The sequence below is a fragment of the Labrus bergylta genome, chromosome 5 (assembly GCF_963930695.1).
Source record: "Labrus bergylta chromosome 5, fLabBer1.1, whole genome shotgun sequence".
In the NCBI taxonomy this organism is placed as follows: Eukaryota; Metazoa; Chordata; class Actinopteri; order Labriformes; family Labridae; genus Labrus; species Labrus bergylta.
This window is the reverse complement of record NC_089199.1, coordinates 21796213-21822970: the sequence shown is the minus strand read 5'-3', so window position 1 is coordinate 21822970 and position 26758 is coordinate 21796213. Positions and strand designations below refer to the sequence as shown.

General features: G+C 39.9%; 3 protein-coding genes across 3 annotated transcripts; all 3 read left to right on the top strand.

The window, feature by feature from the left end:
* The first annotated feature begins 1632 nt into the window (after nucleotides 1-1632).
* Nucleotides 1633-16076, top strand: LOC109981762 (uncharacterized). Its single transcript, XM_020630708.2, has 6 exons — nucleotides 1633-2264; nucleotides 6216-6439; nucleotides 6920-7022; nucleotides 7524-7619; nucleotides 8951-9462; nucleotides 9687-16076. Exons 1-6 carry the CDS (start codon nucleotides 2223-2225, stop codon nucleotides 11119-11121), a joined length of 2412 nt encoding a protein of 803 aa, XP_020486364.2. The 5' UTR covers nucleotides 1633-2222; the 3' UTR covers nucleotides 11122-16076.
* A 1566-nt stretch (nucleotides 16077-17642) lies between these two features.
* On the top strand, nucleotides 17643-19126 carry LOC109981711 (transcription factor HES-5-like). Its single transcript, XM_020630624.3, has 2 exons — nucleotides 17643-17777; nucleotides 17887-19126. Exons 1-2 carry the CDS (start codon nucleotides 17655-17657, stop codon nucleotides 18214-18216), a joined length of 453 nt encoding a protein of 150 aa, XP_020486280.1. The 5' UTR covers nucleotides 17643-17654; the 3' UTR covers nucleotides 18217-19126.
* A 2234-nt stretch (nucleotides 19127-21360) lies between these two features.
* Nucleotides 21361-23070, top strand: LOC109981694 (transcription factor HES-5-like). Its single transcript, XM_020630605.3, has 2 exons — nucleotides 21361-21471; nucleotides 21581-23070. Exons 1-2 carry the CDS (start codon nucleotides 21361-21363, stop codon nucleotides 21998-22000), a joined length of 531 nt encoding a protein of 176 aa, XP_020486261.2. The 3' UTR covers nucleotides 22001-23070.
* Nucleotides 23071-26758: the final 3688 nt, after the last annotated feature.

The window sequence follows — 26758 nt, the reverse complement described above, 5'->3', positions numbered from 1 at the left end:
CAGATTACAGAACAATGATGTTTATTCACATTAAAACTGAACTGGAGTCCAGTGAGCAAGAAACCTGAACAAATGTTTGATGGCTGATAATTCAATGAAGTTAATCACAAAGCAGGAGTGCTGTGATGTTGCTTTCCTCATGTTTGGTTAGTGCGGAAGAGACTCGTTTGTTGGCCCTGAGAATATCCACATCCAGATCGAGCCACTCCTCGGCCCAATTTACACAAATGTTAAGAGCCACGGTAGAAACTCTGGGGTTATATTTGACAGTGACCTCAGTTTTAATCAAAACAGTAATTCAATTGAGCTTTTATTGACTTAGGAACATCTCAAAGATCAGGTCAATTTAAAAAACATGTATGCTTCTATTTCTTCACATCTTGATTATTGTAATGTCCCCTTTTTTACCAGCCTCAGTACAAGACCTGTAGCACAACTTCAGACTGTACAGAACTCAGCAGCCAGACTTCTCATGGGGACAGAGCGCACTTCTCACATCACCACTGTTTTAGCCTCACTGCACCGGTTGACAATTTCTTTTACAATTTGCACCTGAATACTTCAGTGAGCTTTTAAAGATAAAGATGTATTTATATTTTTTTGTGCCTTTATTGGGGAGACAGGACAGCGGATAGAGCTGTAAATTGGGGAGACAGATTGAGTAATAAAAGGTGAGAAAGTAGCCACAGGATGAATTCAAACCCAGGCCGACTGCTTTGAAGACTATAGCCTCTGTACATGTGGTGTGCTGAACAAACCACTCGGCCACTGGCACTCTTTAAACAAGACTTTAACACCTTAGTACCTAAGGAGACATTTTAGGCTTTGATGAGCTGATCATTACAAATCAGATTTGACCCACTTTCATATGTAGATTCCCACCGCGTTCTGAAACAGGCCACGTTTAAAAACTAATGTGAACAGCCAAACAAAAAAAAAAATCAGACCTGAGCAAAAAATCAGAGTTGAGCATGAAGGCTTGCAGTGCGAACACAGCCTTAGACCAGCCTCATCGGGCTTGAGTCAAGGTTGCGGTCAAAGGGTGATCGAGCTCATGCTATGATTGCACCTCAGCTCTGGAACATTCACTTTGTATTCAATCAGCGGACACAATTTCTGAGACTCATTTTTACAGACTCGCCTTTTAAACTGACAGATTATTTCATATAAGCTCCGGTGCATTTTTGAACGCAACATTTGTGATTGGCTTTTTTAACTTGGTTGTGTTTTATCTGTACATCTCAATGTTGCTGTTCTTGTGTTTACGTTTGTGATTATCCCTTTTAAAATGCTTCACTGCAGCACTTGACCTGCTTCTGTCTTGAAAAGTGCTTACAAATAAATATATTATTATTATTATTTAATTTGGGACAGCACCAAAAAAAAAAAAAAGGAATTCACAAAAGAGTACGTGGTGTACAAAATAAAATTAGGACACATCATCAGTCTGGACTACACTGCCTCTGGGAGAGCACTCATACTAATTCAGGCTTCTTTTTTAATTCATTTGTGCACATGGCTTCTTGGACAACTGAGCGACTGAAACAGAATACCTCTGATGGACACACTGGAGGGACTACTACTCCCAGCATGCCTTAAGCAGCATGTGTTGGAGGATCCTGGATTAACAGCGAGAAGATGGATGGTTGTATGGTGTTTTCCCACTGTTACTGTGTGTATCTCTGCAGTACAGACCCCCTCCTGCACATGTCGATGCTTCATGAGGAGTTTCAGTCGGAGAGGAAGATATCCAGAGGGACACCACTGCGCCTGATTGGCTGATGACCCTTGAAAGGCCACCAATCAGACACCATCTTTACTGTGTGACTGCCTGTGTTTCCCTCTTCGTCTCTGAATACACTGTGTCAGCCTGCGCATATTTTTCTGTTTGCAGAGCTGGATGCATGCAAGACTGTGTGTGTGCGTGTGTCTGTATGTGTGTGCAGGATGCTAAAATCTGGAGCTGTGGAGAAGGGGGAGGGGCAATGAAACGGACGATGAAGAAATAGATGAAAAAAGGAAGAAAAAGGGGAATATAGAAGAGAAGAAGGGAGGAGGACGGATGCTGAGGAGAGAGCGAAAGTGAAAAGAGCACTGAGGAGAGGTAGACGGAGAGAGTGAGGAGGAGGAGGAGGAGGAGGAAGGAGACGATCTGCTGGAGGAAGCAGCAGCATCGGTGATTTTCTTGGGAAGCAAGGCGGCTATCCTCTGTTGCCGTGACGATGGGGTGCTGGCTCTCTGGACCATGGATGGGAGACCAAACGGTGAGCATCCAAAAACCCTGCCTCAAAGTAATGCTGTGTGTGTTTTATGGTGTCTCATCGGAATACGATGGAGATGAGCTGTGCACGTCCTGTTCAGGTGTGTGTGTGTGTGTGTGTGTGTGTGTGTGTGTGTGTGTGTGTGTGTGTGTGTGTGTGTGTGTGTGTGTGTGTGTGTGTGTGTGTGTCTGTGTCTGTGTGTGTGTGTAAGATAAGATACAGATGCAAATTGGCATTGTTTTAAGATTATTTCTGCAGGACCATTTGTTTGTGTGGGTTTAGATAATTGACCTAATTTATGGAATTAAATCTCAAACACTTGAAATTGTTTTTTTTACTCAATAAGATTAATTTTCATGTTTTCTGAAAGAAGGATCTTCATGTTCGTCATATCCATCAGCTGCAGCCTCACACTCGTTCTTCTACCATCCTGTTTCCACACACAGGTGCCATTTTGTGCATCTCAACTCATACTGTGAGTGTGCATAGTCGGTGTGTGTGTGTGTGTGTGTGTGTGTGTGTGTGTGTGTGTGTGTGTGTGTGTGTGCGTGTGTGTGCATGTGCGTGTTTGGTTGAATGTAGCAGAGGGTGACTCATGGTTGTGATGTGCAGGAGTTAACAATACTGTTCATGCGTCTAATTCGATGGCTGCTGAGCTGCATGTGTGTGCGTGTGTGCGTGTGTGCGTGTGTGTGAAGTAGGCTGTGGTTTATGTTTGCTCGTAGGTGTTAACCCTTTAGTCCAAACACGAACACCGTGTCCACATTCGTCACATTTGATGTAAAATCACCAAAATTAGACTGTTTGTCATAATGGGATAAATTCACCATCTGTCTACAAAACAGTGCGTTGTGACCCAGTTGCATAATGTCGACTATTCCAGAGTTATCGTCTGGAGTGTAAAAACATACAGACTAGATGAAGTGCGGTTAAAATGGAAGCCTGACGACTAACATTTCATTAGTGTTGACGCTGTCTTTCCACAGAGTAAGGTTTGATTTTGGCATTCCTCTGGTGATTGAGTTTGTTACCTGAATACATATTTTAAGGAAAAGACTGAGATATGTTACCTTAAAGCCCCTGATGTGGGTCAAATTCCCAAAAAAGTGGTTCCTACATTTCCCACAATGCAACCGCATTGCATCTTGTGATTAAAACCTCACAACCTGGCAAGAACTTACCATTTCCAGTTTATAACAGGCTTTTTTTTTTTTTTTTTTTTTTTTTTTTTTAATAATTCATACGTTCGTTGTTCATTTGTCACCTTCAAACTGATGACATCTTTAGGGCTACTTCAATTTGCAGAGGAGGTCCAGCGTCTCTGCAAACTACATGTAAACTTGTGTACATGTAGGAGTGATGTGTTCATCACTGGTCGACCAAGGATGTTCTTGGATTTGGTGCATTAAGTCATTGATTTGTAATGTTAAACAAGCGACCAATGAATGACTGAATTTGGACTATCTTACATGGACCAACTCTAACGAGGCATACTGTAGATCTGCAAGATGACACTTTAGCACATTGTTAGTAATAGGAGACCATTTTATCAGTTATGTTAATATATAATTAATAAACAGACTTTCATTAGAAAATACATTGTGTCTATGTGACATTGAGTTACAGATGTGCTCAGAATAACCAGATGCTTTCATATGGTCAGAAAAAAAATGAATGTTTGCAAAGCAATATTTTTTGACCAATGTTCAATCAGTTGAACATTTTTGGTTGTTGTAAGACCACAGAGACTGAAACTTCTGTTTTTGCAATTCAACTTCTTTAAACCAAGCTTTATATTCTGTCTTTCAGTCATCATAACCAAATCATAGACAATGTTACCAACTACCTGTTGTTAGAAAGCGAAGCGTCGACAAACTAAAGAATGGGAATGTGTTAACTTCAATCCATTTAAACGTAAAATTTGTTCAAAGTAACATGAGGTTAAAAATGGTGCTTTACTACAGATGACTTGTTCGTGTTACTGAATTTCTGAATGGATTCAAAACGTCCAATAATAAATGTTTCAAATCATACTTTCTTACGCCCAAAGTAAATATTCACCATCTGCCAGTATCAGCAAAGTTTTTTTGTTTAGGTCACCCTTTCCACCTTCTTTGTTACACTGATGCAGCAGCAGGGGGGTGAACGACGGTCCTAGCTTGTCAGCGGTAAAGGTAGCTAGCTCTCAGCGTCGGTAATGTATGATTATATCTACGGTCTGAACTGTCATCCCGTCCTATTTCAATGAGAGCAAGGTTGAAGCCACTGTGGATTCTGCAATCCCTCGGGTGGGGGAAGTTTGACCTGATGTAGTCAATATGAAGGTCTGCTTAAGAAAGTGGAGTACTTCAGGAAAAAATCAAATGCCCGAGCTCACATCACGTCACCACCACCCAGGGTTGAAAAAACTGGAAAAATGGCCGACAACTGCTGACAGACACACACGGCATTACTTTACCGATCTGCAGCCAATTCTGAACGGCCAATTCAAATAAAAAGATCCATCGTCTGTTTAAAAAAAACCTTTAATCCTACAGCGTCCCAAACCATTCTTGGGGACGCTACCTAGATTTATGACCATGCAATTTTTTCCCTGGCAAGTTCCTGATGATAACTTAATTAACTGTTTTAAGGCCACAATTTGTTGTCATATAGAAGTATTTTTCAAGTTCAGCATAAACAAAATGTATTTTAGGTTTTCCTCTTAGTATTTAAGCAAATGTAATCAGCTGAGTATGAGCATTATGTTACAAATGTCAAGCTTTTTAATGTCAAATAATAAAGTGCTCAGCAGCTTGGAGTTGATCCTCAAATAGGCAGCCCTCAGTTTGAAACAAATCGTGACCCACATAATCAAAATTGTGAGATATCAAAAGATTCATTCCCCTTCTTGTTGTCTTAATTGGTATGATCAGTTAAGCTAGGCTAACTCAGCTGGAAGAGCGTTCGGGGTCTATTCATGACTGAATCTGTATTCTCATGGGATTATTGCCCTTTGCTGCCATCATCTACAATTTTTCTCGCATTGTTCATTAAAAGGTGCATGGTGAATTTAATAATCTTAATGTCTCTGAGTCTTTGCATGGCTCCTGTTGAGAATTCAAGAACCGGTAATGAGAATGAGGTCAGAGGGGACTTCAGGCTAAAATGAGGCTAATTAACAGTAAATGCATCTGTTCTCTAAAGTTAGCCTTTACTGTTGTTTTAAACATACAGTACATCTGATATAATCTAGCCCAGTGGTTCCCAAATTGGGGGAGACACTGGCAGGGGGGTCGCGAGGTGCCTTCCAAAAACAAATACAAATTTGAAATGACTTAAATTGCATATTTTACCCATTATTGCGAAATAGTCCTTAAGTGAGATTTGTGCTGGAATGAAAGCAAAAAAAAATCTGACTGTGACAATGTTGGTACTGCATGTGCTCTTTGTCAATAAAAATGCTCACAGACACACTGAAATAATATAATTATTTTAAGGCTGCGGTGTTCTTTAGTTTTGTTGTTATGGCAGTGTTTGGAAAGGCCTATTAGTGCGGGCTGATGTGCGCAACTTTAAATGTTTTAACCATTTCCAGGGACAGAGGGGATCCCCAGTATGTTGCATTGTTATTTTGGGGTGCGGGATAAAAAGTTTGGCGACCCTTGATATTACTGTAAGCAGCGATTTAATTTTACAAGTTTATTTAGGATTAACAATGGCAGTCTTTTTGGTGATGACTGGTGAAGTCCTTGTTTAATTCCATCAGTAAGGGTTGTTCTGCTGTTGAGAAAAACAGCTCTCCTTTGACTTTTTTACGACTTAGCTCAGTCCTTTCAAAAGATAGAGAATGTAGAAATGATACCCATATGGCTGACTTCAACGTGAGTCCAACAAGACGATGCATATCAGCCCAGAATGTGTGATTTTGCACGCATGTATCTGATCTACTTTTCACCTGTATGTCTGTCTCAGTTGAATGGGCGGAGTCTAGCACACCTGAGCCAGCGGGATGCTCTGAGGATCTTGGCAGCCAATCAGCGTCCAATCACACTGCAGATCAAGGGTCAGAGGGGGTGTGGCACTGAGGCAGACAGGGGGGCCTGGGAGACCCTGCCTCTTAACCTGCAGCATCTCAACCTGCCCCTCCCACCAATGGGGGCGGGGATGAATGCGTCCAGCCCCACCTACCAAGACAGGTACAAACACACAGAAAGACAGTTTGTCAGTATGTGTACCAGTTTTCCTTTGTATGAGTTCAAAACACTTTTTTTCCATTTTTGATGATGAAAGAAAATTTCCCTTTTATTCCTTTTCAAATTAAGTAAAATAAAAAAAAAGTATGGTCTGTCACTCAGCAGTTTGGTTTCCAGATTTGCAGCTTATCTCAGAATTCTGTTTAGTGATGAGGAAAGTGATATAATGTTAAATAATTTAAGATACCCTCTCATATTTCAGGGCTGCATGACATTCATTTTGTCATTGCAAGGGTTCATGAATTTTTATCAGCCCAGCACTAATGCTGCATCGAGTCTTTTCCTGAGTGCACATTTGAAAATGTGTTGCCTATGCAGAAACATATTGTGTGTGGAGGGCCTCTGGTTTAGTTTTGCATCAGGGTTTAAAAACACATTTCAGGTATAAAATGTCTAAATTTGTTTTTTTTGTTTGTATGTCAGACATTTTTACGGCCACCTGGCTTTGCCACAAGATCACTGTGAAGGAGGACGGTACGGCTACCTGTCCAGCTCGCCACGGGACACTGTGGACATGGTCCATCAGGTGACACAACAGAAACACACAGAAAATGGGCACAAACATACACACAAACATACACACACACACACACACACACACACACACACACACACACACGCAGTTCACAATTGAACTGCATCAAATTACTTGTTTCACACTCCATCCGACGGTCTCTACCATCGTTAAAGCAGGAGTCTTTGGAGATCCATGTATTCATGAAATTAAGCTCAGTAGTCTTACGGATTGTTGGAGAGAACAGACTAGACTAACATTATATACGCTGCGTTAAACAATCATGACCCAGTAGAGTGTCTGGATGCAAAAAAGTTTGGGTAATTACACATATTTTTGCCATCTTCATCCTTCAGAGCTTGCAAGCATACACATACATTACAAAAGGGCTTTTGCATTTGCTGTTTAGTACAAAACTGAAACACACAAAAACCTGTAATTGGTAACAAACAAACTACTCATAATACAATTGTGTTGTTTTTAATTGTCTTTTCTCTCATCGTTATCCCCCAGGATCCAGAGCTGACTGGTCGTGGACCTAATGGACAGAACTGCTTGATGGGATGTTGCAATACAAACTTAGAAGAACCTAATGGCTTCCACAGTCAGGTAAGAGCTGGAAAATTGTGAGCTGAAAATGTTTTTTTTAATTTATTGTGACCTGCAAATGTTCCTCATTCAGGAAGGCTATCTCTATCCCACTGACGTTGATTGTGTCATTGAAAACTCAAGTGCAGATCTGTATGAAAAGAATTAGGCTAGGATTTGAAATACCTTTTTTTCCAGTATCCTTGAGATTCTTAATATTTTTACTATCAAAATATCTCAGGAGCAGACTAAACCCAACACTGAACTGATCCCACATACAAGCATTGTCTCTGTATCCAAAGCTTGAAACATATTAGCTCCTGTGCCATTGTGCTGCAATGGTGTTAAAAAAAACAAACTAAAAACACATCAATGAGTCACACTGTTTAACTGATTTACAACTCTGAACGCACAAACTGTTGTTTGTTTTGACTCATCCCACACACTCAGTCCTACTTCCAGAAATACTGAAACACCAAATTTGGATTTATCTGCAGCTGAATATAGCCACATACAGATGCACTATTTCCTCCGGGTTAAGTTTTCTTACCGCTGTAGTGACCAGCTGTTTTATGAAACCACTATTCATTACTTTTCAAAGATGCTTGAATAATTGTATTTGTGAGCTGTTTTTTAAGAGTTAGATGGTTTAGTAAGACATACTTTTGTCTCTGGCCTACTGCATGGTGTCCAATGTCAACTAGAGTCCCCTCTATTGGCTTTCTTTGGTATTGGTAGTGGACAGTACCTTGTACTTTATTAGGCATTACCTGTTTATGTCCCAAGCAAGCTAAAATTCTACTGAGAGATGCTGTCAAAACCTTGCAGACTCTACTGATTTGTAGAGAATCAAAGCTAGAATCATTACTTGTGTGACATTGGACATCGTTCAAGAGCCATCAAGACAATCCCCAAAACAGTCAGGCCTACCATCAGTAGTGATCATAATAATTAACTTTACTGAGATTTTTAAAACCGGCTGTATTGATAAATTGGCAAGGGCAGAAGAAGATTAAGACAATGACGTAGTGGACAATAAGGTAAGAATCCTGCCTACACTGAAGGATTCTATCTGAAGTGGAAAAACAGATCTAAGAATAGTACTCGGTAGCTTAAACAAGTCCAGTGAGGCTGGGCCACATCATACAGGCACAACACAGGGATGGTTTTAGCCTTTGATTGTTTTAAGGAAATAATATAGTGAAGAATAATAAAAAAATGCACAATCATTAGGGCAGAATGTACTAAGGTCCTACACATAGATAGAAACTTGAATATGCAGTTTATTTATAGTATTCTGATGAAGATATTAGTTGGAATGACCTTGGGACTATGAATGCTTGTTGTTGCAGACGGACGACGAGGACTTCATGCTTGAGAAGCCTCTGGGCTTCATGCCCCTCCATCATGAGCTTGACAGCGGCCTGGGCTGGACTGATGGCTCTCTCCACCAGGGGGACCTCTCAGGACTGGAGACAGAAGAGGGAGGCCTGGATGACTGTCATTCTCATGGGGCCCTTGCCCCAGGGGGTTGTGGGGGCTATGGAGGTGGCTCTCCATCCTCTGAGTCTTTTATCTCCTCGGAGCTTAGCGACTCTGGCTTCTACAGTGTGAGCACTGGGGAGTTCAGGCACTTCCAGAGGCTGCTGGAGAAGCGAATGCGGCTGTACAATGCTAGGCTGCAACACCAGGGCGAACCCTGTGAGAGGCGAGAGCGGCGGGATAGCTGCCCCAAGAGCCACCGCGAGCTGCTGGAGGCTATCCCTGAGGCGCTCACCATGCAGCCTCAGTGTCCACGCCTGCAGCTCGGGATGGAGGAGACTGCTGAACCTGTCATGGACCTTCCACCTCGGGGACTTTTCAGGTAGCAACTGGTAGACTAAATGCTGTTCAATTATAGTCTAGGTGTAATTTAAAAAAAATTATATCTGGAGCTTGTTTCTAAAAGATGAATTTAAAAGTATACCTGTATAACCTATTTGTTAGATTAGAAGTAAAGGGCTGGTTTCATAAGGTCAAACTTCAAACATCTATGTTCCCAAACATGTTTTAGCTCCGCTGACTGATTTCACTGTTCCAACTTTCCAGGGTTTCATCGGTCCAGTTCAATAAAGCTGATAGGCCCTGTCTGAACCGTCACAGCTCCAGCAGTGGAGCCCTCTTTAACCCCTCCCATGCTGCAGTCTCAAGGATGACAGCTCCAATCCTCTCCACCTGCAGTACCCCCTCTAGCCATCGGAGATCCCTAGTTCCCATCCAGCAGCACCACCAGGGCTCTAGTTCAGTGGGGATGTTGAGGAGAAGCCGCACACTTCACCATCGCCCTCCTCCTCAGGAGTATCGTCGCAGGGCCAGCCACCCAGCCTCCCCCTCGTACTGTGCAGCAACCATGCACCATTGTGGGGGTGTTGCTCCATGCAACGTAATGCCGCTAGGCCTGCCAGAGGAAGGCGAGCTAAGGGTAGGTATGATTACTTCCCACCCAACTAGCTTGGCTGTCTCTCCCCAACAGCATCCCTCAGCTCTGGGGCATATCAGGGGTACCAACATCCATGAGAGATGCTATGAGCAAAACAGCCAGATCCCCCACCATGACTACTGGCACTCCCAAGAAAGACACATGATGCCTGAACCATTGTTAACAGAAAGGGACAGAGAGATCGAGAGGGAAATGGAACAGAAAAGGCAAATGCAACAGGAGAAAGAGCTGGAGAGGGAGAGGGAGGCTCAGATACAGGAAGAGATGGATAGAGAGAGGCAGCAGGAGCTGGGGAGGACCATTGCCAGAGATCAGCAGCACTTGCAGAGTTTGATTTACCCTCCTCAGGCTGGAGATGTCAATGACACCTGGCCGAAACCTGCAAACCGTCAGTCCCAGGGGGCTGGTGGAGGAAGGGGGCTATATAGCACCCTGGAAGGCAACACAGGAGTTAACTGTGCTGCTGGATGGGATGCAAAGATAGGACACATCAACGCAAGTTCGAGCCCTAATCCCAATTCTGGTATGCAGCCTAAAACTGATCTTAGCTCCAAACATAGCACAACCTCAAGGATCTCCAGGAGCCAGCTCCTGAGAGACCGAGCATCCCAGCTGGCAGATGAACGTAGTGGGATGAGCACAGATGAGGAGACCAACACTGACATGCTGATGGGTCGATACTGGAGTCGAACGGAAAGGAGGGAACATTTCCTTTTGGCCCGTGAGCAGAGGCAGCAGCAGCAGCTGCAAGCTAGAGGAGTGACTTTACGAGATTCAATCAGCAGGGGAGGGGCCATCACAGGAGGGGGAGGAGCTTCTGCTGGAGATGGAGGTATGCTTGACAGTAGAGTAGGCGGAGTTTTTACTGATGGGCGATGCAACACTGTTCTGGAGATGAGTCAGAGGAAGCTGAGTCGTTTGAGGAACAGGAAGCTATTGGATGACTGGACAACAGTAGAGGAGCTCCTGACTCACGGGACCAGGCTTGATAACCATGATGACATGCTGTGTCCCAGCTCCCTGCTGACAGTCACCACCGTCTAACTGCATGGGCATCACGTCTAACAGTAACACTGTGTGCAAGTGTGTGTGATATTACGCTAACAATACATTTTTAGTAAGTCATGTTGTTCTGTCTTTGCCAGATTCACATAATGAGATAGATATTAGTTAGAGTGGAGTAAAGAAATGGGTCCAGGACATGTTTAGCCTGGACACAAAGAAGAGGACCTTGTCCAATCAAATGAGGGAAAAACTCCAGAGCTGATCAAAATAAAAATAATTACCTTGATTTGTCTAACTCTGATTTGGTCATTAAAGAACTACTTCAATGCAAAATAAACATTAGTTCTGCAGCTGCAAAGCCTCAAAAGAATGACACATTTTGTTCATAAACAAACTAAAGTCCAAATTGTACTTTATTCATGGCTGGCAGATTTTTTCTGCATGTTCTAAGTGATAAAATGTTCATCTTCTGAAATACATGCAGACCCATCAGTGAGCATTTTTATCCATCCTCACAATTTCTGACTTTGAGATTGCTCACACCTACAGGACAATGAGCAGCTTTTAGCCTGCATCCTGCTGCCCTAGTCTGCTTTGGAGTAAAATGTTAAATTATCCAACAAAAACAGGGTCCTCAAGATTTCTGCATCTGAAGGGCGAAGACTAATATCCACCTTTTCAAATGACTCTAGGAAGGACAGAGAACATGATGATTTATGAAAATGTTTGACTGTTCCTTTAATGAATGTGCGTACGAGAGCAAACCTCACTGTTTTCGCTGTTCTCACCTCAACTGATAGCTTTATGTGTGGGTGTGTCAACACTGTACAGCACTCCGGACACAATGTGTCAGTGCATGACGCTTGTAATGACAAACAACCGAACAAGGTCAGATGAGCGCCTATGTTTGAATCATGTGGTTCATGCTACATCGTATGCTACAATCCCCCCCCCCCCCCCCACAAAGTCTTTATCAAAATTACAAACAATCCTTAAAAAAAAAGACCATGAGATTTCGGGGAGCAATACCGTTCTGCGTGATTTACCAGGCTGTGCACTAATGACAAAGTACTACTTTTACATCAGGGCCACAGAACACATCAACTGTAGCACTGAGGACAATGATAACTTAGATTTGATACCAAATCATAAACAGTTTTTTTTTATAGGAACACTGTTTACAGTTTAAGTATTGATTGGTGAGAGCAATGGTGGGGAGAAATGTGCCATGGGGATTTGCAGAGGATTTCAACCATTACCTTCCTCTGTGTTTCTGGAGGATATTATGCCACATTCACGTCATATCTTTCAGACCGTACTTGTATGCAGCCAAAGCTATTACAGAAGCCCAGACTAACCTGCTAGATTTAATTAGAAACAGAGGTTTTTAGGATCTGACAGCAACAATGTTTCTCACTAGCTGTAATGAACTAGGAAATATTGATAATATGGCTAAGAAATGTCAAGGTCCCCATTGGCAGTTACATCAAAATAATAGCAACTTTTACTACTTGTACTGTTGAATTGGATATAGAAAGGATACATACATGTAAGAAGTAAATAGCCCAATCAAACTTAACATTTCTATTTGCTCTTCTGAACACGTTCTGCTATTTGAGATTGGAATTGACCTGTCTTTATTTAGGGCACAAGTTCCTAATTTAATGCATTTCTCTGCCGGCAAAATATCAGTCGAGAATATCTAGTTTGGGCTACTGTACCATAGTTATGATATTAGTTATCTGAACTTGCTTTGGGAGTTTCAACCTTCTCTATTTTCAACCACATCCTACTCTTTGAAGCCATTTGATGAGATCAGAGTAGATTAAAGTGCAACTTGATTTGAGGGTCTAACCAAATTGCAGAAAACGAACATAGCTGTAAGGCAGCACAGCTGCAGCAGCTGGTTGTCTGAAATCACCTTCATGTGATTCTTAAAATAAGAGGTTTTTCTTTTCTTTCTCGTTCTTACTTTTCTACTGATATGGTGTGAATGCAGCATAAGATTTTTGGCCCCTCATGGTCCGTGGCTTCCTGTTCCTGCATCTGTGTTTACTCTTGGCAGGATGTTTACAAGTCTACCTATCCAGGTAACAGCTTATGCATGTTTATTGAAATCAAATGTGATGCATCGACTGTGCACCTCAAGTCAATTTGTCCAGACTGCTGCAGCATCTATAGATTTGGGAAGGAGAGAGAGCTTTAGTCAGTGTTGTTGACTTTCCACTGAAAGCTGACACAATGCGTGAGTAAATCTGAAATCTACTGATTTCAGGTCTGCAGTTTGGGAAAATGTGCAATAATACCTCAAGCTAGTTTTAATATGATAATGACAGAGCTCTGTGCACTGCCTGTCATGTTTCCATTGAATGCAGTTACTCGTTTTAAAACACAGATGCACAAAAGTAACGAGTCGGTGCACATCATCCTAGAGTCTACGGAAAGCGCAAAGGTCATGTAGATATCCCCATTATTTCTTTCCATTGTTTTCCATTAGAGGGACCTAAAAGAACAACTTTTTGCACATAATCTTTTGATACAAAAAGTTTTCCCTACCTTTCTGTACCAGGGACGGAGGCCAGTTGAACGACTGTAGATAGAACGACAGTGTGTATCGGTGTTTTCTTTATGAACTATCATAGTGATTTATGGAGGAAAAAAAATCTGTTTATCGTCATTGTGTTGGACATATTTAAATAATTTTCTTGTGATGGTTACAAAACTAATGTGAAAAGTTTTTATGATCTTTAGACTCTTTAAAATCTAGTTGATTTACCTAGAAGCTGGTGAAACTTTAATTTACCATTTTTTAAAGAGTGGACACAAAATGTGAATATTATTGTCTCTTTCAATGGCTAAATTGAAATTTACTGTTGTTTTGTGTCATTATGACATGTACATATTGATTTTGTCAGAAGGTTCAGACGAGGTTGGACTTGCAACAGTATCAGGACACGCTGATTCCATCAGACGCCTCCAGTGGTTTATCATGTGATTCTGTGGGTTTATAGCTGTGTTATGGAGGCTGTATATACAGCACAGAGATTTACATTTGTAGTATTAGTACATTATCACTCACAATATTGTTACAATTCATGGGAAGTAACTCAGATTGTACTGAATGTTAAATGTGGCATCCATGAATTATTACACTGACACTCTAATGCTCTAAACACGACGATAATCTGGAAAATCATCTTGTTTTGTTCTTTCTCCAGGGTTAGATATATCAAATGGATATCACTTCATCTCTGTGTCCCGGACAGAGATGCTTCTAGGATGTGTTTACAATGCATTAAGTACTGTGAGCTAGATTCTATGATGTCAGCACGCTACCATGCTCAAAATGACAATGTCAGCAGACTCATATTAAACAGACTCCCTGGTAAGGTTTAATTTACTTTGTTGAACTGAAAACAGAGTGTCTTTTGAGAATCATGAATATGTTACGAGTTCTTCTGGTATTGGGTCATAAAGCAACATTTTTACAAAATTCTTATTTCACCTGATGATGGTGCTGGTTGAAATGTTAGAATTTATCCCAAGGTCACCTTGTCCAAACATATTTTTGCAGACATACATGGAAACGTTTGTAAAAATGTCAGTCAGGAGAAGGTAAAACAATGACAAAACACTTGCACATTTGTATTAATTTACATGTTGTATCATCATCATCAAGCCAACATTTTGTTAACTGCTTCTAAAATGAGTCCAAAATTAAGGAAGCTGACAGATGGAATTTCTCTGTGGCATTACAGAAATTGCATCAGAAATACAAGACATTTTAAGACGTCTTGGTAGGATTAGAATAGGGGAAAGTAATATAATTAAAAGTGGCAGAATTAGCTCTTAGTCCTGGCATGCTTGCCGACTTTCCAACTGTAATTAGATAATAGGACAATTATTCAGACCAGACATTGTTCATTGACATTCACATTTTTTTACTAGACCAAGCCAAATGTCTGCTTTGAAAAATGTCCATAGAGAGCCAAAGTGAAATGCGAAGAGGCATAATGCCCTGGGCACGACGCAATCTCACATTTCACCAACTATTGTCTGGTGACAATTTTTAATTTCATTAGCTTGTTTAATTGATCTACATTGACATGCAAAATGGAGTTAGTAGACATTAGCCAAAGATGTCTTCCCTCAACTCCAACTCCATTTCTGCATCTCAAATTGCTCATAGGACTGTAATAATGACCAGCACCACAGATATACATTCTTGGCTGTGTTAGCTATTTCCCAGATATCCACTGGCTAATGCCCTGAAATATTGGCCATCGCCCCTTGAGGCTACAGAGCTGTCCGGTCATTGCTGAGGCGTTCCCAGATTGAACATGTAAGTTGCAGTCATCTTCATTGGCTTGAATGCAATGTTTGGCTTTGTGCTCATTTTCCCACATTAACATTTCTGGAATAAGGAAATAAATCAGTGATGGGTGAGTAGTGGTACTGCTGGGCCTGAGTACCTGCTTTGTTTGTCCTGCGCACAGAAAGATTAAACTGATATCCATCTTTTAAACTCACCCTGGAGAAAACAGAGAATATGATGATTTACAGAAATGCTTGTTTGTTGAAAACACTTGGAATCAGAAGTGAAATCAAACCTCAACCCGGTTTGTTTCCACTTTTATTCCTCTCTCGGCTGTGACTCAAAAGGTCTGAATAATGGATGACGAAGAAAGATTATTTTTTTTCCTTCTCACCCGCCCCCTTCACTCTCTTTGCTTACGTTACACAAGGACACAGAGAGCTGAAAATAGTGCTGCTGCCTGTCCTCATGTGATGTGAAATTAAAAGCACACTGGAGCGGAGACACTTGCTGCTGGGGAATTCTACACTAGATATCAGTCCATCTGACAATCCCTCCATCCAGCTTGCAACACAACCTCCATCAGTCTGTGCAAGGGTACTTTTCACGACAGCAAGCTTTTTGGAATATGATGATGTATATGTGATTGTAATAAAGAGATTTTAATTAGCTATTAAAACATGGTTTTGTGTTGTCATTGATACACTTGAATGAATGAAACCTTTATTGCCCCTAGGGGAATTTGCCTTGCACCGGGAGCATAAAATACTATACAAACAAACATTTACAGGACAGCACATAAAAACACATTAAAGCATCACATGATTAAATTAGGGATTTCAGTAACAAGTTAATTAAAGTGAGTGCCGAGTTCAAACTGTATAATCAGAGCTTATTAAGCAGCTGAATCCTGTGTGGTACAATGGATGTAATGCCTCTTTTAGTCCTCATCCTGGGCGTTCTGTACCAGCGCCCTGAAGTCAGTAGTTCATAATGCGACTAAAGGGGGTGCAGGCTGACATTTCATTGAATGTAACTGGGCACAAGATCTCTACTCTGATGGGTTTAACAATGAATATGTTGAATACAGTATGAAGTACCTGCTAATCTGTTTTAATGTTGTGATGTATAAAAAAGTGGATATATGTCATTAACAGAGCTACACTTAAATCCTCAACACCAAGATATCTTAATACATTTCTTAAAGATGTAATACCTTTAAAGTAGTTTTATTTCCCAGTGAGGTTTTGTATGTGTCATGTAGTCATGAAATAATGCTATGAGGTTTCTGTTTGTAGGAATCTACAACCTGTTTTGTCCAATCACTTTCAACGTGAAGCATCTTAAATGTATGTAGCTCATGTAGCCTTGGTACATATATGAAAGCAAAAATCAGTTTTAATAATGTCACTGTTTTCCTTTTTTAACTGAGATTATTTGTCTAAATCATAATTTACTCCTTTGATTAAGATAAGGTTAAGCAAACACACGGTTATTGTATATATACATACATATATGTTTGGTATAAAATGAAACAATAAGTCTTTTATTAAGACGGATACATGTCACTTTATTCTTATGGAGTAATTATGGTGGTGGTTGGGGCACATTAAAAAGACACTTTTACTGCCTCATTATTTATGTCTTACAGTCAGTTTCAATTTGACATCGACCAGGTTCTTATTCAACAGCTCAGCTCTAGTGTGATGTGTAATTAGACACACTTCTATTGTTCCTCCAGTGAAAGTGTAGGAAAGCAGAGGAACCTCTAGACCTTTGATATAAAGAGACGTCCATGTGAAGGTAGCATGGATTCCAAATAAACCTCCACAACTTAACAACTGACATTTTAACTTGTCTTCATATTGAAACATCCTTAACTAAAATACACTATTGCAATTTCCAGTTTTTTAGTTGGACTTTTGCAACTGCTTTATCAGGTCACAGTAACACTACACCTGAAGAACGATAGTCTCCCAAGTGAGTGCAGGTTGACGAGCATGTGCGAGTCATTGATCCCAGCAGCAGATTTGATATCTCTTCAGGGTCATCACTTTCCCAGCCGAAAAAGTGGTGACCCCCAACACCAGCATCTGGTCCCCTGATATCTAACCATTGCATTCAAATCAATAAAACCTTCTGGCGTATGTGCTCCTTTATGAGAAACAAAATCTCTGATTGGATGAGACTGTGAGAAAGTCCAGTCAGACCTAAACCCACACATTCATATGGAGATGTGGGACTATAAATAGGAGGGATGAAGCCAGCAGAGATCAGATTCTCTCTACAGAGACCTCTACAGCACAGACATCCAGACATGGCACCTACAATCACTGCAGCAATGACCAACTCTCAGGAGCATCTGACTCTGACCCACAAGGTAAATTCAAGATCCAAGAAAACTTAAACCTTTCATTTGAAGATGTCTTCTTACACTAACATGCTTCTCAGAATAAGTTGTCTAATGATTTTTGTTTTTCTTTCTGCAGCTCAGAAAGCCTCAGGTGGAGAAGTTACGCAGAGAGCGAATCAACAGCAGCATTGAGCAGCTCAAGTCTCTCCTGGGTCCAGAGTTCAAACAAGAGCCAGACTCCAAGCTGGAGAAAGCAGACATCCTGGAGATGACAGTTTGTGTCCTCAGACGACTGCAGCAGCAGAATCACCAGCAGAGAAGACTGCTGAACCACTTCAACAAGCTGCAGCCTTCCTCTGATAAGAACCTGAGAGAGGCTGACTTCTCTCCTCTGAGCTCCACAGTCCAGACCAGCAACACCAAAGAGAAGAGTCCAGTCAACAGCGCCCCCTGGAGGCCGTGGTAGACGCCAAGCCTGAAGTTTCTACCAGACAAACTGAGACGACCACATTGGTCAAAGACAAATTAACTGAATTCTATGAAATTCTAAAAATGTAATGCTCTGTATGTGCAGAACACTATTCTATTTAAACATTATATTTCAAAAAGAAAATGTAATGAAAATGTAAGAAGCAATATCTCTCGAATCGAGAGAGAGGAAATGGTGTCATGCATGTTGCATGGTTCAAAACAGATTGCATCAGCAGTATTATTATTTGTATACTATACTTACTTGTTTAGGTGACTTGTTCATTGTGAACATGGCTGTTATTGATCATACTGATCAAAACATGTTACTATCCTTTTTTTTAATTGACATATTATTGTCATGAAGGAGTTTTAAACTTTAATGTGTTTTTCCTCAAAACTGATCTGTTTTAAGATTCACATATTTATTCATGTTTAGTTTATCTTTTCAAAAATAATTGATTTACTTTTGTCACGTTCTGCTTAAAGATCAGTGTGTTCTCCTTTAATGTAAAAGGTTTAAATTATCACTTATTCCAGTCACTTACCTATTCAAACTTTAAGAATCACTTGTATAATTTGACCTGAGGTTCTGACTGCATCCTTCAATATTGTCTTTTATAAAGACAGTTGTTGTTGCTGTTGTGATGTATTGTCACCTCTAGATGGTGCTGTTTTTAATCAGTGTCAATTTACATTCATGAATAAACAAACACTGGAAACTGCACATTTTCTGTCTTATGAAATTGTTTTTTAGGGTTCAGTGGATAAAGATCTCCTACAATGACTCACTCAGTTTGAACCTAAACATATACAGTATTTTTTCGTCAAAATAATACCTGTGTAAGGGGGCGCATATGACCAAGTGGTTAGATTTGCATGTCATTCACAACGCTCTCTCCCAATTTACTATTCTGTCCACTTTCCAATTCAAGTAAAGGCATAACAGTCCAGGAATAAATAAAAAACAAAAAAAATCTGTTAAGTGTGAAGCAAGTAATGTAGTTCAAATAAAAGCTGTTATAGATGGAGTAATATGAATGTCAATCTTTGATTATCATGGGATAAATAAAGTCATTAAAAAAGAGGGGGAATGCTCACTTCAAAGAAACCTTCTCAGCACCATTATTTTGAAAAACTTTTTCTATTCCACAATAAAAAAGTTTAACATTAACCAGGCTTCTTTTTGAAGCGGTCACTCATTGTCCCTAAAGGCATGCATTATAAGGCACACTTCTATTGTTCCTCCAGTGAAAGCAGTGAAAGGACAAAGTGTGGGAAAGCAGAGGACGCTCTCTCACAGAGCCCTGTGGGACAATAGATACTGACCTCTGACCTGAAGAGAGACGTAGATTAAAAGAGACCCTGGCTCCCAGAATTTATTTTTTCTCTAACCTGTTTCTAATGGTATACTGAATTTTAAGCTTTCCATTTCCTTAAATTGGGCCTTAGGTGCCTTTATTATTACTAAATAAGTAAAATATGAAAATAATTCTAAAGTTATCGTGCTTCACATTTGGGTTGTTTTCTTTCACTAACATCCAAGGATCACAAATAAATTGTTTAAAAGAAAAACAGGTCTTCAGCATAAATGCCACACAGCCAAGGGTCAGAGTCCTGCTGGAAAATTATGACTTAAAGCAAAACAAATTACCTGGCTTTAATGCACACTGGTTGATTTTCAAGGTCTTAGGATGACAGACAGGATTTCCCTGCTGGTTCCCATTGCTCCCAATTTTGACATAAATTATCCAAACATTAAATCTTGATGATTGGAATCGCATTTAAATAAATAAAAGATGAAAAAGGACTCCAAATAGAATACTTTATTTTGAATTTGGCACATGTATTCAGGGAATTTTATCAGATATTTTAAAAACGTCCAGGCCCACTTTTCCTTATACATTTAAAAGTAGCTCTGTCGGATTTTCCTACAGGAGTTGACTTTTTAAATGTGTTATAGCAAACCTTCAGGAACACATTTGTGAAGAAATAATAGTTTGAAGGCGTAGTTTTTATGATTAGCATCTTCCCCCACCAGCAGCATAATAATTAACCAAAGGGATTGGGCACACTTAAGGAAACAGCTGCTTCAACCTGCCAATCATCTCTACAGAGAAATTGAAATTTTGATGAAGTTCAGATTACAAAAGTATAATTATGATTTAATTTAATAATTTGAATGTGATTAAGTAATTTGCAAAAATCTTAGCAGACCAATCATGACAACATGGCTTAAGTTTCCAAACTTTACAGACTAAAAAGAACCAGCCAATGGTATTCTTTCCCTCCAGATGGTTGGTGATGTCAGGATATGTTTCACTACGACACTCGTCCAGCATCTGTCACAAGAGCCTCATTCAAAGTCCTGTTGTTATTCATTGACCACAGCGTGCAGGACATCAGTGTGGGAAACTAAGACCAACTTTCTACCCACAGAGAGTACAAGGCACATGTCTAAACACTTCAACATCTGGGCACAAGCATGAGTATTGTCCTCAATGTAAAATATACATTTTTAGCACACAATGGGAATCATGTGCGTTCTAATATCTAAAGGGAAAAAGTGTCCTTCTTACAGAATTTGAATTTCTTGGAATTTTGTTCAAGGTCTAATTATATGTAAAATAATTTTAAATATATTATTGTAATACTATAGAATAATGAAGGGAAAAGCACTGGCTTGATTGGATGGTGTTGGAAATAATCTTCAGTATATACAGTTTGTGTAATACCTCAAACAATGCTTCTGCAACTGCCAGTGTTTTTTTATATCAGTGGCTTTAAAATAAATTCCGTTGTATACAGTTTTGCATTTCTTTTACTCTAGGCACAGTAAGGCATTATTCTCCCACTTTAGCTCAATCAAAGTCATTGATCCCAGCATCAGCCAGCAGATCTGCTAAAGGGTCAAGACTTTCCCAGATTCACACAGAGCTCTTTAGGTCTGTAGCTTTCACCCCTAAGTCCACCACCTGTTCCCTTGAGATCTAACCCATTGCCCCTTTACCATTAAAACCATTCGGCGCGTGTAATCTTTCATTGTGCAACCAAGCTCTCTGATTGGCTGAGACTGTGAGAAACTTCTCCCAGACCCAAACCCACACATTCATATGGAGATGTGGGACTATAAATAGGAGGGATGACGCCAGCAGAGATCAGATTCTCTCTACAGCACAGACATCCAGACATGGCACCTACAATCACTGCAGCAATGACCAACTCTCAGGAACATCTGACTCTGACACACAAGGTAAATTCAAGATCCAAGAAAACTTAAACCTTTCATTTGAAGATGTCTTCTTACACTAACTTGCGTCTCAGAATAAGTCGGCTAATGATTTTTGTTTTTCTTTCTGCAGCTCAGAAAGCCTCAGGTGGAGAAGTTACGCAGAGAGCGAATCAACAGCAGCATTGAGCAGCTCAAGTCTCTCCTGGGTCCAGAGTTCAAACAAGAGCCAGACTCCAAGCTGGAGAAAGCAGACATCCTGGAGATGACAGTTTGTGTCCTCAGACGACTCCAGCAGCAGCATCAGATTGTGAACTCAGCAGCTGTTAACCAGGGATTCTCCAGGTGTGTCCAAGAGACGACACACTTTCTGTCCAGACAGCAAGTGAACATGAAGTCCCAGAGAAGACTGCTGTACCACTTCAACAAGCTGCAGCCTTCCTCTGATAAGAACCTGAGAGAGGCTGACTTCTCTCCTCTGAGCTCCACAGTCCAGACCAGCAACACCAAAGAGAAGAGTCCATTCAACAGCGCCCCCTGGAGGCCGTGGTAGACATCTAAAGACTGGAGTTACTACCAGACAAACTGAGGCGACCACTTAGGTCAAATACTACTGGACTGAATTCTGTGAGATTCATGACAACAACATTTATTTTCCAAATGAGAAACGTTGAAATCTAGTCATGCATGTTGCATGATTTAAATCTAATTGCTTCAGCAATTGTTATAAATCACTGGATTACTGGACTGAATTCTGTGAAATTTGATGATGCCAACATATTTTTCAAACAAGAAAATTGAAATCTTTACATGCATGTTGCATGAAACACCTGATTGCAACTGCAATTAATGTAAAACCTAACTGACTTCATATATAGGTTCTATATAATGTGGTCCTACTTATCGTTTCCTTTTATAGATCATACTGATCGATTGTATTTTGTCCTTTATCAATTTTAAAAATTGAATGGACTATTTTCCTGAATTTCTGGTTAAGAAAAAAACAAATTTCCTTGAGAAAAAAATGAATGTGGCTTGAAGCAAGTCTGAAGTACAAAGCTATGTATCACTTTTTGGTGGTATGAGGTAAAATGATAATTACCAGCTAACTTTTTTATACTCCAATGGTCCACTGTGTAGACATGGAGAAACAATTGGGTTGAACTTTTGATAGTAATCTGTACAAATGGATCTGTTTTAGGATCATAATTTCATCCTTTGATCTAAAAGGTTTTCTTATGTACCTTTATCTGTCTGAGATCCCTGTGATACTTTTTCTCTCTTCTTTTTTTGTGAAGATTGATTGATTGATCTGGGTTCTAACCTACCTTTATCACTTTGTGATTATTATAACATGATCTGTTCTAAGGTCAGTGTTTCTTCCTCACTTCTGTTAGAAGTGCAGATATCCTTCATTTCAAAAATGTTTAATTTGAGTCTGACTGATGATTTTTGTCGTAGTGATTGGTGACTTTTGTGAAGACGATTGTTCCTCTACTCAGTTTGAGTACAGTGTGCCTTGGTGATGTCGCCAAGTTAATGTTGTGATGTGTCATCACGTGGACATATCCCATGTCCTTCTTTAACATTGACTTTTGTTCAATAAACAACAACAAAATCTAATCATCTGCTTGTTGTGTTCCTGTTTTACATGTTGATGAAGATCTACACTGTGATAATTCATAATTTTCCACTGATGGAGTGATTTTTCCTAATCTCATATGAAATCAGAGAACAGCATTTCAAACAAGTACGCTTGAATATTTTTTAATTTAATGAAAGCCTAGTCAATATTTCACCCTACAAAATTTTATAAACTCATATTTCATGTATAAGGTCACTATAGGTCATCAAAATTAAGAGGAAACATGAAGCTCTTCTTGTTTTTGTAGGACAAAAAATGCAGAGATTTAATTCCCATGCAACTTATAATTCAGCATGTGGACAGTGATGGTAAAAGATTTAGGGCATTTCTGACTGAAATCTAGAGCTTTCGTTTGAAACAAATAAAATAATTACAAATGTATATTACAAATCAAGCGTCATCGTGTTAAAATGCTCTAAGGAATTAAGATACAGTTCAGTTTATTTAGCAGCTGTAACCCCACCAGCAGTCCACTATGCCAGAGGGTTTGGCACACTTCAGGAAACATATGTCTCAACCCCCCCCCCCCCCCCCCCACACACACACACACACTCAACTACAGATCTGAAATATCTAATCCAGTAAAATACAGAAATACTCTTTAATAACTGTTTATTTAAATATCCTACAGTTAGAAGCTAAAAATATGGGGTGCCATATTGGTATGTTGGTGAAGATGTCATTTATTTTTGGTTGTATTTAACACAGTTTTAAGCCTTGATGGACACTAATGGTGTTCTTTCCCTCCAGATGGTTGATGACGTCAGGCTGTGCCTCTATTATTACACAGCACCAGCATCATTCACAAAAGCTCCTTTCAAAGTCTCTTTTTTTGTGCACTGACCACATCATGCAAAGACTGCGTGGGAAACTGGGGGCTACTTTCTGCTCACACAAACTACCACCCACAGCACACTGAGCCGACACACCTGCTACATCTGGACACCATTATGACTACATTCATCCCAGAATTTTCACCCGACAATTAATTAAGTTCTTCTCTATCCGAAATTAGAATAAAGAAATGCAAAAAATGATATTAAAATCACAAGTTGGTTTAAAGTGCCTTACATTGCTGTCTAAAGTATGTTTGGTTTTACATTAAAATAATTGGATGCTTAAAGTACAACCCTGTCATAAGCATATGGATTATTTTATCATGGATGTATAAATGTACACAAACAAACTTAAGGACAAGGGTGAACAATTTGAGCAAACACCAAGTCAATGTCATTGATGCCAGCATCAATACTTAATGTTATAATTGTCATTGATCAAACGATTCAGAAGATTGGATTGTCTTTATTGGCAGGTTTTTCTTACTGTGATGCTTGATTCCTGCGGCTGATCTTTTGTAAAATCTAACTGTTCATGCACTTTTCATAACAGTTTTGCTAAATGACAAAAATTTAAACTGCTTGCCATGCATTATTAAACCAATGCAAAAGGGGTTCGTGGGTGGCTGTTGCTCAGTTAGTAGAGTCAGTCGTCTCTCAACCAGAAGGTCGGGAGGTTGATCCCCAGCTCCCGCAGCAACATGTGCAATGTTTCCTTAGGTAAGAAACTGAACCCCCCAATTGCTCCTGCTGCTTCGGCGGGGGCATGTGCATGTGTGTGAATGGGATTGGGTCTTCTGATGGTCACTTTACACAGCAGCCTCTACCATCAGTGTGTGAATGTGTAGGTGTGACCTGCGGTGGAAAAGCTCTCTGAGTAGTCAAAAGACTAGAAAGGTGCGACACAAGCTCAAGTCAATTTACCATGTAACTCTTGGTTATTTCTGATCTTATTGTTAAACTATTTAAAAAATATTATTATAATGTGTTCTGTTTACTGTAAAAGCTTTGTTCAGTGTTTTCTTGTCGGGATATTCATGTGTCAATGTAGTTCCTTTTAAAAGAATCAATGAAATTTAATAGCTTTATTTGTAGCTATAGGACTTCTAAAAACAAGAGTTTCACAAAGTGCTTTGACACATGCAGGAGCATAACAGAGCAAAAGAACCCAAACAACAACAACAACAGCACAACAACAGAGTAACCGAAGGATTGAAACACCCAACCAACAACAACAACAACAACAAAACCCCCACAGTAAAAAAAACATTCATTAGCCAGTCATTAGCTATAATGACCAGATCAGTAGTGTGTTTTTGTGTTTATCCATTTAGAAAATACTCTCATACTTAATAGAGTATCGTGTACTCAGAGAATTCATGAATCATAAGTGTTTTGTTTTTTTCTCTTTCTGAGAAAAGTGAGTCTTGAACAAAACTACAAGTTGTCATTGTGATTCAGTATCAACTTTAGCTGAAGCTTTCTTAATTTATTGGGTTCACATCTTCTTGTGAAAACAAAGTCTGTGAATTGTAACATTCCTGAGCTTGTGTCATCGATTTGCAATGTCCCTTCAAATGTGGGCGGTACATGGCATTCCTCAAATATTTGAATGATAAAACATACCAAAAGTGGTTCAAGCAAAGCTGTTCCTGTAAATGTATTATAAATGAGTGAGTTGAAACGATCATTAAAAGGATTTTGCTGCAATTTTAAGACGTTTAAGACACTTCAGTGTTAAAACTCTAACAATGACAAGGTTCCTATTTAAAGGGGTCAGACATATCGTAAGTGGTGCATAATGAGGCACACTTCAATTGTTCCTGCAGTGAAAGCAGAGAGTGTGGGAAAGCAGAGGAAACTCTCTCACAGAGCCCTGTGGGACAATAGATCCCGACCTCTGACCTGAAGAGAGACAGATTCAAATGACCCTGCTACAAAAAGTTCCTAAGCAGTTAAAATAACTTTATACTTCATTTAAAAATGTTTTTCTTCTTGATCAAACACCCTTCACAACAATTGGGGTTCTGCAAACTGGTCAATTAAGAAATGTGCAAAAGGATTGTTATTTAAGGTTATTGATCTCTGAATCGTTGGGCTGATAAACTCCTGAACATTCCAGGTTTTGTGATGTTTTTTACATTCAACAGAGAGTTTATGGCACACCAGTCCATCTTCTGTTGTAGGAACATTTTAAAAGCCACAGTGATGTGTTAAAATAAGTGACCCTTGAAAATATTTTAAATATAGGTAATGTTTGTTAATATAGACACATGGCTTCAGAAGGGCTAAAACTCACAGGCGTTGTGTGGGAAAACTCTGGAAGACAAAGTTTAGGATTATTTGAGTTGCCCCCCTCCCCTTCCCTCCTTTCTCTCCTGAGGGATTTGGCACACTTCAGGAAACACCTGCTTCAACCCTCCGTCCTCAACTATGGAGCTGACATTTCGATAGTTGGTCATGTAACACTACTTTTATGATTCGATGGTAAAAATGTGTCATTGGAGGTTGAGTCCAAAATTTGTGAAATAAATGATGTAACCCTTCATGGCTCTGTTTCTACGACAAAACACTTCCAGCGTCAATTAAAGCCCCCTTTCATATCTCTTTCATTATTCACTGACCACAGCATTTAGAGAGTCACTATGGGAAACTCAGACCAACATGCAACCCACACAGACCAACCAGGCGTACATATGAAAACTGAACAGTTTATAAAGAAAACAAATATAGAGACATACCAGTAACACTCAAACTGCTGTGCCCCTCAAGTTTTAATTGACATAAAATTTGACTGAATGCTGAAAAAAATGTAGCATACATTAAAGCG